The sequence below is a fragment of the Balaenoptera acutorostrata genome, chromosome 3 (assembly GCF_949987535.1).
Source record: "Balaenoptera acutorostrata chromosome 3, mBalAcu1.1, whole genome shotgun sequence".
Taxonomy (NCBI): domain Eukaryota; kingdom Metazoa; phylum Chordata; class Mammalia; order Artiodactyla; family Balaenopteridae; genus Balaenoptera; species Balaenoptera acutorostrata.
The window spans coordinates 7,423,806-7,438,447 of NC_080066.1; the positions used below are offsets into that span (position 1 = coordinate 7,423,806).

General features: G+C 37.9%; 1 protein-coding gene across 2 annotated transcripts in view; it reads right to left on the minus strand.

Moving 5' to 3' along the window:
- HSPA14 (heat shock protein family A (Hsp70) member 14) overlaps positions 1-14,642 on the minus strand; it is a 36,689-nt gene that overhangs the window by 6,687 nt on the left and 15,360 nt on the right. For both annotated transcript variants that reach the window (XM_007196440.3, XM_057543143.1), the window contains exon 10: positions 12,862-12,964. In XM_007196440.3, the coding sequence (XP_007196502.2) occupies positions 12,862-12,964 (103 nt within the window). The remainder of the gene's footprint in view (positions 1-12,861; positions 12,965-14,642) is intronic.

Here is a 14,642-nt window from a genome sequence, read left to right on the forward strand (position 1 = left end):
GTTTTTTGTTTTTTGTTTTTTTGAGGTAGCAGTTTTTTTTTTTTTTTTTTTTAAAGGATTTTCTTTTATTTATTTATTTATTTATTTGTTTATTATTTTTGTCTGTATTGGGTCTTCGGTTCGTGCGAGGGCTTTCTCCAGTTGCGGCAAGCGGGGGCCACTCTTCATCGCGGTGCGGGGACCGCTCTTCATCGCGGTGCGCGGGCCTTTCTCTATCGCGGCCCCTCCCGTTGCGGGGCACAGGCTCCAGACGCGCAGGCTCAGCAATTGTGGCTCACGGGCCCAGTTGCTCCGTGGCATGTGGGATCTTCCCAGACCAGGGCTCGAACCCGTGTCCCCTGCATTAGCAGGCAGATTCTCAACCACTGCGCCACCAGGGAAGCCCTAGGTAGCAGTTTTATGTAAAGCCCAGAAACCAACACAGAGAGTCTAGGAAAATGCAGATACAGAAAAATATGTTCCAAACAAAATAACAAGATAAATTTCCAGAAACTGATCTTAATGAAACAAAGATAAGTGATTTACTTGATAGAGTTAAAAACAACAGTAATAAAGATGTTCAATGAAGTCAGGAGAGTAATGCATGAACAAAGTATGAATTTCAACAAAGAGATAGAAAATATAAAGTACCAAAGAGAAATCATAGAGCTGACGAATACAATAACTGAACTTAAAAACTCAAGAGAGGGTTTCAACAGCACACTAAATAAAGTGAAAGAAAGGGTCAGTGAATTTGAAGACAGGGCAGAGGAATTTATTCAGAGGAGCAAAAAGGAAAAAGAATGAAGGTGCATTCAGGGACTTACAGAACACCAGTAAGTGGACCAATATATGCAATATAAGGGTCTCAGAAGGAGAAGTGGGGGAGGGGGGGTGGCCAGAAAACTTAAAGAAATTACGGCTGAAAACTTCCCTAATCTGGGAAAAGAAACAGCCAGATCCAGTAAGCCCAAAAAGTACCAAATAAGATGAATCTAAAGTGACCCACACTGAGACACATCATAATTAAATTGCCAAAAGTTAAAGACAGAAAGTCTTAAAAGCAGCAAGAGAAAAGCAACTTGTTAGATACAAGGGAACACCCTTAAAACTATAAGTGGGTCTTGCAACAGAAATCTTGCAAGACAGAAGGGAGATATTCAAAGTGCCGTAAGAAAAAAACCATCAGCCAAGAATACCCAATTCAGCAAAGCTGCTCTCCAAAACTGAAGGAGAGATGAGTGTTTTCACACAAACAAAAGCTGAAGGAGTTCACCACTACTAGACTGGTCTGACAGAAGATGTCAAATGGAGTTGTTCGAGTTTAAACAAAACGCTAATTAACAACATGAAAACATATAAAAGTATAAAACTCACTGGTAAAGATAAATATAGTTAGATTCAGAATACTCCAATATTGTAATGGTAGTGGGTAAATCACTTATAACCTTAGTACAAAGGTTAAAAGACAAAGGCATTAAAAGTAACTGTAATTACAATAACTTGTTAATGGATACACAAAAGATGTAAACTGTGACATCAAAAACATAAAATGTGGGGAGAAGGAGTGTAAAAATGTAGAGCTTTTGTATGCGTTTGAAGTTAAGTTGTTGTCAGCTTAAAATAGGCTATTTTAACTGTATAAGATGTTTTATATAAGCCTCATGGTAACCACAAAACAAAAATCTGTAGTAGATACACAAAAGGTAAAGAGAAAAGAATTAAAGCAAACCACTATAGAAAGTCATCAAATCATGAAAGAAGAGGACAGGAAAGAAAGAAATGAACTACAAAACAGACAGAAAATGATTAACAAAATGGCAGTAGTAAAGTCATACCTATCAAAAATTACTTTAAATTACTTTCTATACACTACAAATTATTGGATGAAGAAATTAAGAAGACAATCCCATTTACAGGACTATCAAAAAGAATAAAATACTTAAATAAATTTAACCCAGAAGGTGAAATATCTGTACCCTGAAAACTGCAAGACTTTGATGAAAGAAACTGAAGACACAAATACATGGAAAGATATTCCAGCTTTATGGATTGGAAGAATTAATATTGCCAAAATGTCCTTACTACCCCAAATATTCAATGTAATCCCTATCAAAATTCCAATGGCATTTTTCATAGAAATAGAAAAAACAATCCTGAAATTTGTGTGGAACCACAAGAGACCCCAAATAGCCAAAACAATCTTGAGAAAGAAGAGCAAAGCTGGAGGCATCACACTTCCTGATTTCAAACTATATTACAAGCTGTAGTAATCAAAACAGTATGGTATTTGCATAAAACAAGTCAAATAGATCAATGGAACAGAACAGAGAGCCCAGAAAATAAACCCACACATATACAATTAATTTTCAATAAAGGAGCCAAGAATATACAACAAAGAAAGAAGAGTCTCCTTAATAAATGGGGTGGGGAAAACTGGATATCTACATGCAAAAGAATGAAACTGGACCACTGTCTTACACCACACATAAAAATCAACTCAAAGTGGATTAAAGACTTGGAGTAAAACCTAAAACAAAAAAACTCCTAGAAGAAAACATAAGGGGTAAGCTCCTTGACAATGGTCTTGGCAATGCTTTTTGGATTTGACACCCAAAGCAAAGGAAAGCAAAAACAAACAAGTGGGACTTATCAAACTAAAAAGCATGCACAGCAAAGGAAACCATCAACAAAATGAAATGGCAACCTATTGAATGAGAGAAAATATTTGTAAATCATATATCTAAAAAGGGGTGAATATCCGAAATACACAAGAATCTCATTAACTCAATAGCAAAAAAACCAAATAACACAATTTAAAAATGAGCAAGGGACCTGAATAGACATTTTTCCAAAGAAGACTTACAAGTAGCCGAAGGTACCTGAAAGGGTGCACAACATCACTAATCATTAGGGAAATGGAAATAAAGATCACAATGAGACATCACCTCATTCCTGTTAGGACGTCTATTACTAAAAGGACAAGAGATAACAAATACTGGTGAAGATGGAGAGAAAGGAGAACACTTATACACTGCTGGGAATGTAAACTGGTATAGCCACTATGGAAAACAGTATGGAAACTCGTCATGAAATTAAAAGTAGAATTACCTTATGATCCAGCAATCCCACTTCTGAGTATATACACAAAGGAAACAAAATCACTATCTCATAGAGATATCTGTACTCTCATGTTCACTGCAGCATTATTCACAATAGCCAAGGTATTTGGAAACATACTATGGAAAGATAAGTGTGTGTCAGTGGATGAATGGATAAAGAAGATGTGGTACAGATATACAATGCAATATTATTCAGTTTAAAGAAGGAAGTCCTGCCATTTGTAACAACATGAAAGAACCTGGAGGGCATTATGCTAAGTGAAATGAACCAGACAGAGAGACAAAAACTGCATGGTATCACTTATACGTGGAGTCTAAATTAAAACAAAACAAACAAAACAACTCATAGAAACAGAAAGCAGAAAAATGGTTGGGGTTGAGGGGGTGGGGAAAATAGGGAGGGGATGGTAAAAGGGTACATACAAACTTTTAGTTATAAGATGAATAAGGTCTGAGGAGCTAATGTATAACATGGTGATTACAGTTGATAATATTGTGTAGTATATTTGAGATCTGCTAAGAGAGTACAACTCAAGTGTTTTCACCTCCTGCAGAAAAGGTTAATATATAAGGTGATAGATGTGTTAATTAACTTGATGGTAATAATCCCTGCACAATACATATACTAAATCTCATGTTGTATACTTTAAATACCTTACAATTTTATTTATCAATTATACCTCAATAAAGCTGAATAAAATTGCTCCTTTCTAAATATTTTAATTTCCTCCTTAATTAATACGTTTAACACTTGTAACTCCATGGGTATGCAGAATATTGAATATGTTCTCTCAAGGGGGGAAATCATCAATAATCACTACTTATTTCAGTCTATATATGGATGTTCTCAAAGCTCCATGTGGTGGAGAAGATGAGCAACTGATGAAAATGAGGCCCCGCTCACATCAGCCGTGAAACGAGGAGGGAGACCACGTTCCTCCGCAGGTAAGGGCATGAGGAACATCAACTCAGGGCTACAAAGAATAAAGAAAAGCAGGTTTGCCTCGGCAGAGTTCCCCCAAAAGTCTGCTTTGGAGGTAAGTTAAAAGGAAAGTCTGCTCTAAAATGTCTGATCCCACGTAAATACCATGAGAATAAAAATGGAGGTTATGCCTTTTCACGAACTTCCTATAGTCAACATCAAAATGCTTTATAAATAAGCAATAAGTGGGGCTTCCCTGGTGGCACAGTGGTTGAGAGTCTGCCTGCTAGTGCAGGGGACACGGGTTCGAGCCCTGGTCTGGGAAGATCCCACATGCTGCGGAGCGGCTGGGCCTGTGGGCCACAATTGCTGAGCCTGCGCGTCTGGAGCCTGTGCTCCACAACGGGGGAGGCCATGATAGTGAGAGGCCCCGCGCACCGCGATGAAGAGTGGCCCCCGCTTGCTGCGACTGGAGAGAGCCCTAGCACAGTAACATAGCAATCAATCAATAAATAAATCTTAAAAAAAAAAAAAAAAAAAAAAAAAAAAAAAAAAAATAAGCAATAAGTGGTGCTGTGTTAAAACAAAAAACAAAAAAAAAACCCTGGAAAATCTTGTTTTTTGGTATTCTCATTTAAAGGGTAAAAAAGTACTAATAGTGTGTCATTATTAATGCTGACAGTAACCAGAAAATTTTAATTTTAATAAATTCTTTAAATATTTACTCTTTAGTCTGAGATTTCTTTTGCAAACTTAAAGAGGAAAATTGAAAATATTATAGATTATTCTGAAAATAAAGAAAATAATAAAATGTATCAGAGCCTGTGGAATAAAACCAAGCTGCTAATGAGTAAAATGGTAGTTAATTTTTTGGTTAGGGAAAAAATGAAATAAATTAATTAATGTTCAATATAAACATTTATAAAAATAATGAAAGTATCCTGGAAAGACTGGAAGAAATAAAGTGCAAACCAGAAATAAAACAATTAGAAAAGAGAAATATATCACCTGAAAAAAAAAAATCTAAGAAAGTTTTGTGGGGTTGTAGTGCCAGGAGTTGGAGCAAAAAAAATAAAACAAATATCTACAAAACCTAGGGAAGGAAAAAAATAGATAAACTCAGAAAGAAAAAGATGAATAAATAAAAAGAAGGAAAAATCGGCCAGTTTTAATTTAAATAACTTCTTTATACTTTAAAATTTTAATATCAAAAGCTATGTAAAATTAAAAATTACAAGAACATTATGCAAAGTTGTATGTTAAAAGTTTAAGATCAGTATGCAATAGGTCTATAAAATACTTTAATTCAAAATTGAAGCAATAAAAAGAAATTATGAAAGTTATAAATATACTTCAAAAATTAGTTTCAGACAAAATGTGTTTATAGGCAAATTCTTTAGAAGTCTTGAGGAACAGAGAATATTTATGCATTATGCACTAATCTGGAATACTTAAAGAGATGAAAACGTATTAAATTCCATTTTATAAGCACCTGATAGCCCAGGAACAAAACAGTAAAAACAAACAGCAATAAAACAACACGTTCTGGAGTAGCGGCTGCCAAGTAGCAACTTGCAAATTCTATCAGGCAAGCTGTATTTTCTCTCTTCACATAGTGTTTTCAAAAGTTCTGCATTAGATACTAACACTTAAACATTAAAACGTCTGACGGTAAGTCCCAGTTTTGAGAGTCTGTTAAAAGGTCCAAGGCTCCAACAGCACCGGCCTGCGTCGCTGGACGGCAGTGACTGGTGCAGATCAGCAGCTGCCCCTTCTCGGCTAGAACAGCTCCTGGTGCACGTGGCCAGCCCACCACCACCTGCCGTGGCCCTCCCACCAGCTACTGGTCACTTGCCACTTACAATCGTATTTGTGCTCTTACTTTTCTTACAGCAAAGAGTTCAATGGGAAACTCTTTACTCTCTAAACCCAGTTTTCAAACTAGTAGGAGAATGCAAGAAAGATCAACAGGACTGTGTGTTTCAAGAAAAATGGTTAGGGGACATACTTCTTTTTGGAAGAATGGTATGGTACAGCGAGTCTACTGTACTACATGGCATCTGGGCAGCTTAATTGTGGTGTAGGGCCTAAGATACACATACTGTATTTTTATGTGTGGAAAGAAACTGACCTTCTTTCATTTCATCTTTGGGAAAAATCCCAGCATCAGTGCATCGGATATGATGGAGCCGACGACGTGCTTATGACTAACACTGAATTCCATATAAACACTACTGATACTTTGGTCCCCGTAAAGGATTTGATTTGCTTATTCCTAGAGAAATGGGTATTTTGGAAAACTCACAAGGCAAGGGATTTGGCACACTTTCTTATGTTGAACTTAATTTACAGATATGAAAGTGATAACTTAAAATCATATTCCCACATCATGGAATTGAAGACTGACTTGAGAATTCTACAGCTATCTTTGGAGTAGTCATGCGAACCTATTTTGTGAGTAGATATTTTTCATGACGAAATGAAATGAGCATGGACCCTCTCTCACACTCTGCCTTGGGTTATGAAGAAAAGGAAGGTACTATCAGCCTATTTCCTGAAGAACATCGTGCATGATTATGTTACCTTGGAATAAAGGGAAATTAATGCACCGGATGTCTTGGTTTAGAAGGTATTGTTCTGAGTAAATGAATTCCATACATTGTGATATTTTGTCATTCTAGGTAAGTTCAAGCACTTGAAAATCCCCTATTTCTTTGAGTATGTCTCAGGAGCTTTTAAAAGAGAAAAGTAGCCTCTGCTTACAAAGTTATACAACCTTAGAAGAGGCCAACCGTTAAAGAGCAGGTCATGCTGTGTGGACAGAAAAAAAAAGGGAGGTGGGGAGAGGAAGGGTTAGCAAAGGTCTGAGCATTGGCTCCAGCTTCTCACTTGCTCATTGCCTGAGACTCAGCCATGTGCCTCTGACTCTCCCTAAACGGAAGCCTTGGGGACATACCGATAAGCCATGGCCCATCTCATCATCCAGGAAGGAGAGAACGAGCTGGAGGCAAGAAGCTAAGGCACTTCTTTAGACCAATGCAACCCAAAGCACAGGACCATTCCCCTTTTCAGTGTCTGATGTTAAAAGGGGTTACTTTATTCAGAAAATATGCGTAAGGCAAGAAAGTTCGAAATAGCCCATCTCACTTCTGCTAACTTAGCATGAACAGCATGAAAATGATACATGAATTATCACAGAAAATTAAGTAATATATCAAAAGAATAATTCCTCATAACCAAATAAGATCTATCCCAGGAATACAATGATAGTTTCATATTAGGAAATTATCAATAATTCATCAAATAATTTGAAGACAAATATAAAGAAAACCATAAGATTGTCTTGCAGGTGTCCAAAAGCAATTGTAATGACTCAACACCTATTTCATATTAAAACACCTTTAAATAGAAAAAAGAGAAATGCTCAATATGATAAGGAGAATCTATTTCAAACCAGTTACCAGTAATTAAATCTGTTGGTAAACGACTAACACTATTCCCCTAATAAAGAGAACAAAGGAAAGAGGTCCAGTGTCAACTAAAATATTCAAGGCCTGACCAAGGCAATCAAATAGAAACAAGAAGGGAGAACAGGGGACTCTACTCAATACTCTGCAATGGCCTGTGTGGGAAAAGAATCTAAAGAGTGAATATATGTATATGTATAGCTGATTCACTTTGCTGTATACCGGAAACTAACACAGCATTGTAAATCAACTAAACTCCAATAAAAAAAAAAAAAGCAGCAGCAGTGAGGGGTACAGAGATGCAAGATAAAAGTATCACCACACACGGATAAAACCCTCTCCCAACGCCCACAGCCCACTCCAGCTACCACCCCATTTTCCTTCTGCCCTTTTAGCAGAACTGCTCAAGAGTTATTTATATTCATCGTGTCCATGGCCTCACTTTCTTTTCTATTTAAACTCACTCCAGTAAGGTGTCTCCCTCCGTAACTCCACTGCAACTGCTTTTCCCAGTGATCTGGTCCCTTGCTCCCTCCTCCCACCCCTCTGGCTCACTCAGTCCCATCCCCACTGCAGCCCCTTAAACATACCAAGCTTGCTCCCCTCTGGCTGTTCCCTCTGCCTGGAAAACCGGCAGATATTCACCCAGTCTGTTCCTTCATTTCAGTCTCTGCAGGGCTCTGATCAAAAGCCATCTCCTTAGATGGGATTCTTATCTGCAAAATCACCCTTTGTCACTAGCTATGCCCTTATCCTGCTTTATTTTGCTTCATAACAGCTATCACAACTGGGCATTATTTTAACTGTTTCTTGACGGCAAAGACTTTGTTATGTTTACTGCTGTGTCCGAAGTGCCTAGAACCCGCTTTGCACGGAGCAGGTGTGCTCAGTAATTAGTTGTGTGTTAACTAGTAAATGAATTTGAATGCATGCCTAGGAAATTCAGAAGACTCCTTGAAAAATTATTAATACTAAGAGCTCGTGAAGTGGCAGAGTATCAGATAAAGAGGCAAAACCAGTAAGTATTCTATCAGCAAAACCAAATTAGTATTGATAAATAAAAGCATAAAAAACACCTCATTCACAACAGCCAGAAATCCCACGATTAAGAAAACACATAACTCAAGAAAGTATTGAAGAAGATCTGAACAGAGAGAGATACCAACTTTGTTGTTAGGAAAACTAAATACTATAAAGTTAACATATCACCCCCCAAAATTTTACAGGCTTAATGCAACTGCATCAAAATCGCAAAGGGATTTTTATCTAAGAAGTTGAAAAAATAATTCTAAAGCATCCTGAAAAAAAATATGAATAAAAAGAAGTTTTAAAAGTTGCAACGTTGGGCTTCCCTGGTGGCGCAGTGGTTGAGAGTCTGCCTGCCAATGCAGGGGACACAGGTTTGAGCCCTGGTCTGGGAAGATCCCACATGCCGCGGAGCGACTAGGCCCGTGAGCCACAACTACTGAGCCTGCGCGTCTGGAGCCTGTGCTCCGCAACAAGAGAGGCCGCGATAGTGAGAGGCCCGCGCACCGCGATGAAGAGTGGCCCCCGCTCGCTGCAACTAGAGAAAGCTCTTGCACAGAAACGAAGACCCAATACAGCCAAAAATAAATAAAATTAAAAAAAAAAAAAAAAAAAAAAAAAAAAAAGTTGCAACGTTAATAATGAGGGTTTACACCTACTCAGAAAGTAAATTGCTTTTGGTGAGCAATCTGATAAATATTAAAAGTCTTAAAATTTGGGATTCTACTCACAAATCTTATTCCAAGGAAATTAAGGATGTTAACAAAGCCACAAAGACTGCTATTTATAAAACCAATCTAACGCACACACTCAACACAAATAATTGGTTGTGTAAATTATGATACATCAATGCAACAAAATACTATGCAGGTATTAAAATTGCAGCTGAAGAGTCTGGATGCTTGGTAAAAATGGCGAGAATTAACTGCATCGGTATATTTACATACCCTTCTACAAGCCCACTTGTAGACAATAAGGGAGTTTAAGAAGATATAAATGGCAGAATAAACGCAGGAGAGAACTTGAGCTTGAGATTTCAGCAAATTTTGGAAGCTGAAAGGGAGAGAAGTAACTGTCTTAAAGCTGATGTGGCCTGAGATAACCAAAGGGGAAGCAAGCTGGTTTGAGTCACAGAACCCAGATGGGACTGCGAAGCACCAAAGGCCACAGGAAGCGAGGGCCAAGCCGAGAGGTGAAAGCGGGACACCGGGTGCAGAGCAGCCCCGCCAGCACGCGCACGGGGCCAGCAGACCCCCAGACCTCGGCCCTGACCCAGCAGCGCCTCCTCCCGCCTCAGACACGGGGCTTCGGCCCAGCTTGGGGACAGCAGGGGCAAGAGGGGAGCACGGTGCTGAACACAAGGGGGATAAAGGAAAGTCTAACGTAAATTAGAGTAGGAACCCTGACGCTCCCTCTCCTCAGAGATCAGACGTGTCCTTCTCAAGCAAGCGATGAGAGGATTCCTTCGGGAAAAACCAAATACTCCTAAGACTGGACTGCCCGATAATAAAATGGGAAAGGCGATGAGCGTAAGAGTAAAGAAAGAGCACGGACTGCGGGGGCAGACTGTGAGCTCCAATCCCAGCGCCGGCACGTGCGTGCCAGCGTTACTTTAAGCAAAGCACTTAACCTCTTCGGAAACTTTTTAGTTTCCTCCTCTGGAAATGGAGATAGTGGTGCCTATCTCCTGATGCCTCTGTGAGGATTAAATGTGTCAATGACTGTAAAGCCCTCCCTCCATCCCCATAAGAGGATTATACTTCCCCGCCCATTGCCACTGCCCTGACTTTGCAACCCCTCCGTGCAGGTGGAGACTTCCCTGCCCACACTCAGGCCTGGTCATGTCTAGCTTCGGCCAAATGAATGTGAATACACTGAAGTACAACGTATCTAAGCAGAAGCTTTGAAAGCCCTGCACGTTCCACCAGCTCTCTTCCTCTTTCCCCTCCACCGTGAGAACACCGCACGTCCCAGAGAGCTAGCTGCTCCTTTAGCCTGGGTCGTAGAACGAGAAGCACGGAAAAAAGAGCCATAACAGTAGACCTACGGCCACCTTCAGCTGCCCACGTGAAACGCTAGCAAGAAAAAATTGTCTACAGTAGAAAACCAGTGAGACTTGGGGGTTGTTTGTTACTGCCGCAAGGTCAACAAACTACAGAGACAACTCCATATTTTTAAGTTCTCAAAAGCTTGTATTTTAGAAGTATCTCTTTAACAATATTCTTAATCCTAAGAATGTACTTGACCTCTAGTCAAGCAATTGAGGATCCTACCATTTGTGGTATCTAATGTGAGGGCTGTATGACCAGTTAATGAAGGAAGAGAACTCACATTAACTGATCATCTACAATACACCACACCCTGTGCCACACATGATATTTCATTTAATCCTCATAACAACCTTATAGAGTAAGTTATACTTATATACTTATAAGTTAAGTATTATCACCCTCCTTAATAAGAAGAGACAAGTAAGGCTCAGGAAATTAAGTGATCTGTCTGTTCTGGAACTATCAGCACTGAGAGCCTTCCAATTCAGGTGGGTCTGTCTCCAAGCTCACTCCCTTCCACCCCTGCCTTGTACCACTCTTCCATGCGCCTTAATCTTTATAAGCCACCTTCACCTAACACACACCTCCCAATCACCTAGCACAACGCATGGCATGTTATAAGTATTCAAAAAAAATACTTACTGAACTAAATCGAAGGGAAAACCGCCACCAAAAAAACAAAAAAATGCAATTTCCATCTTACAGCATACAGCAAAATAGTGAAACTATAAAAACTTTCAAACTATAGCAAAAAGAAAATAGTATTAAATACACCTGAACAAAGATGGAATTTATAAACTTAGAAGCAGCTGAAGAAATCAGAGTAACAGACCAACAGATTTAAATAGATAAATAAATGAAACCTCAGTGTATCAAATACCCTCCTCCATAACAGGACCAAAGTTAAGCAGTAAACTGCATGCCTCAAAAGAAGATTATAGTAAACAGCAGTTAAATTTCTGATTATATAAAGCATTTACACAAATATATTTTAAAAAATACTAAGATTTAATTGACCAAACAGGCAAAGAATATGAAATATTTACACATAAGGAAACACAAAATTAAACATTTATTATTTAATAATATTAATAATAAATATTTTAAAAGAATCCTATAGTAGCCAATAACATATAAAGTAAAAATATATCTTTTTTTCAACTACTTAATGGAAAATTTATCTTTAAATGATAAAACTCATTGTCAGCAAGGTTACAGTAAAATGTCTGTTCTCATATTGCTGATGAAAGTATGAGTTAATTCAACTCTCTTGGAAGGTAACTGAAGGTAAAAATAGGTTTAAGCTATTTATACTCTTTGACCCAATGATTTTACTATGGGAATCTATCCCAAGGAATAACCTTAAATATGGGAAAAGATGGGCATCACTGTTCTGGGGAGGGGAAGACCCAATCTAGGAGTCCAAACAGAACAATGAAATAATCTATGGTGCTCTTCCTTTTCTAGGATATTGAGTCTATTTAAAATTGTGTTGATGAAGACTACACAGTAATATGGGCAAAGAAATTGGTTATATTATTATTTAAGGAACATAGAATTAAAAATTGTGCATACAAATTAGACTAGTTTATTATAAAATAAAACACTGGTTACCTATTTTCTGAGTTTTCTTATATGAAAATTCCTTTATTAACAAAAATGAAAAAAATTTATATGTATTTTAAATGAGTAGAAATAATCTTGGGAGAAAAGATAACATTAAACAGTTGGAATATTTTTGAAAGTGTCAAAATCTTTTCTTATGCAAGCAAATATGCAATATTTCTCAGCAAGCAGAGAGAAGCAGTTTGGTGTGCTGGTTAAGAGCAGACTTGGGAACCACACTGAGTTAAATCCTAGCTCTACCACTAAGCACACAATTACCATGAAGTTACTTATACCTTTGTACCTCTGTGCCTCCAATTATAAAATGGGGATAAATAATAACACCTACTTCATGGAGCTGTTGGTGAGGATTCAGCAAGTTAATACATGTAAAACGCTTAGAAACAGTGCTTGACACATAGCAAATGTTCTAATATCTGTCAGTTTTTGCTTACATATAAAAAAATATACTGAAAAGGAATTAGTCTTTTTTGCTAAGAAAATGAACATACAGAACTATGAGTTCATTAGAGCCATTAATCAAAATTTAATCAATGTCCTTACTTCCTAATATAAGCTAAGAAAATATTTAAATGTATAAAAATATTCTTTCAGTACCAAGGGGCTGTTTCCTAAATTCCAAATCGAAAATTACTCCCAACATAAATAAGAAAATACAAAAGTATTACCTTGTTGATATCATCTGCTGTAAATCCACTTTGTTCTAAGAGTTCTCTGATTGCTTCTATACATTTATTAAAAAGTGGAGAACAGAGAAGTTCAAATCTTGCTCTGTACACACACACATACACAAATGCACATACACACAGAGAAGAGAAGACACAGAAGAAAGTCAAACAAGACATCTTTTTCTTGTGAAGGTTAATGCCAAAACTTACTGTGATGAATCTCTTTAGAATAGGTTTAGGATCAGAACAGGATATTAAACACCCAGCAGTGCAATATCATGGGGCGAAAAAGTCTAGGTAATCCATCTACAAATGTATGAAGGTGTTTAGTATTAAATTCAGGTGGAAGATTATCTTACCCATAGCCTGCTTGTAAGCTTTCAAAACACCTAAAAATAAATACTCAGTGTATGGCATTTCTGACAATAAATCTATTGATCCAAATCAAACCATCATTTGGAAATTTTTGCTATTTTTATGTGTTAAAGTTTTACAAAATTCTTTCTCACTACTTTTCTTTATAGTCTGAGCCTATGCTGCACGTAAGTTTAGTTCTTTTGCACCACCTGAGAAGCTTAAATGCTAGCAAATAAGATTACAAATTCTATTTCCTTCTTTTCCTTCTTAATAAATTCTATTTCCTTCTATTTCCTTATTAATAAGCAAACATATACTGAGTACTAGGACAAACTTAGCACTAAGTTAATATAAAGACTCTCTTGCCACAAAAGAGATTTAAATTCAATTTAACAACTTTCTATCTTTTAGATTGCAGCTTGATATCTCTCTTAAAAGATCTAGAGGGGGCTTCCCTCGTGGCACAGTGGTTGAGAATCCACCTGCCAATGCAGGGGACACGGGTTCGAGCCCTGGTCCGGGAAGATCCCACATGCCACGGAGCAACTAAGCCCATGCGCCACAACTACTGAGGCTGCACTCTAGAGCCCGTGAGCCACAACTACTGAGCCCGTGTGCCACAACTACTGAAGCCCGCGAGCTCTGGGGCCTGTGCTCCACAACAAGAGAAGCCACCGCAATAAGAAGCCCGTGCACCACAACGAAGAGTAGCCCCCATTCGCCGCAACTAGAGAAAGCCTGTGCAGCAACGAAGACCCAACGCAGCCAGAAACAATAAATAAATAAAATAAAATAATAAAATAAATAAATTTATAAAAAAAAAAGATCTAGAGAATTTTCTGGAGCCACTGGCTACATGAGACTACTGAGCACTTGAAATGTGGCCAATGCTACTGAGGAACCGAATTTTTAATGTTATTTACCTGTAATTAATTAAAAAATTTAAACAGCCACAGGTGGCAGTGCTGACCTGGAGTCTTCGGGAAAGCCCAGGGAGAGTGAGGAAGCTAAACTACAAGGGCCAGATGAAGAGAGAATTTAACCACAGAGTCAGTAAAAGCCTAAAAATAATATAATACTGTAATTCTGGACATTTTCACTATGCTTCCAAGTCATCCGTTAGCTTGTTGGGAGGTTTAAATTGTGCTAACGGTAGCTATTATTATTGTGAGTAATATGCAATAAAAAATGATAGGATGATAGGACAACGGCCTCCCTTGGACTTCCTGGGTGAAGGTGCAATCATTTGTAAGCAATGTTTTGGGTTATGTAAAAGATATGAGCATTAAAAACAATTTTATGCACATTAAACCTGTGTTTACTAAATGTCATAAAAGCTATTAAAATTTACAATGTTGCCAATGGATGACAGAGCAAATAAAACCAAGAAAGAGATCAATCCTCAAAGTACTGTGATAGGTAAC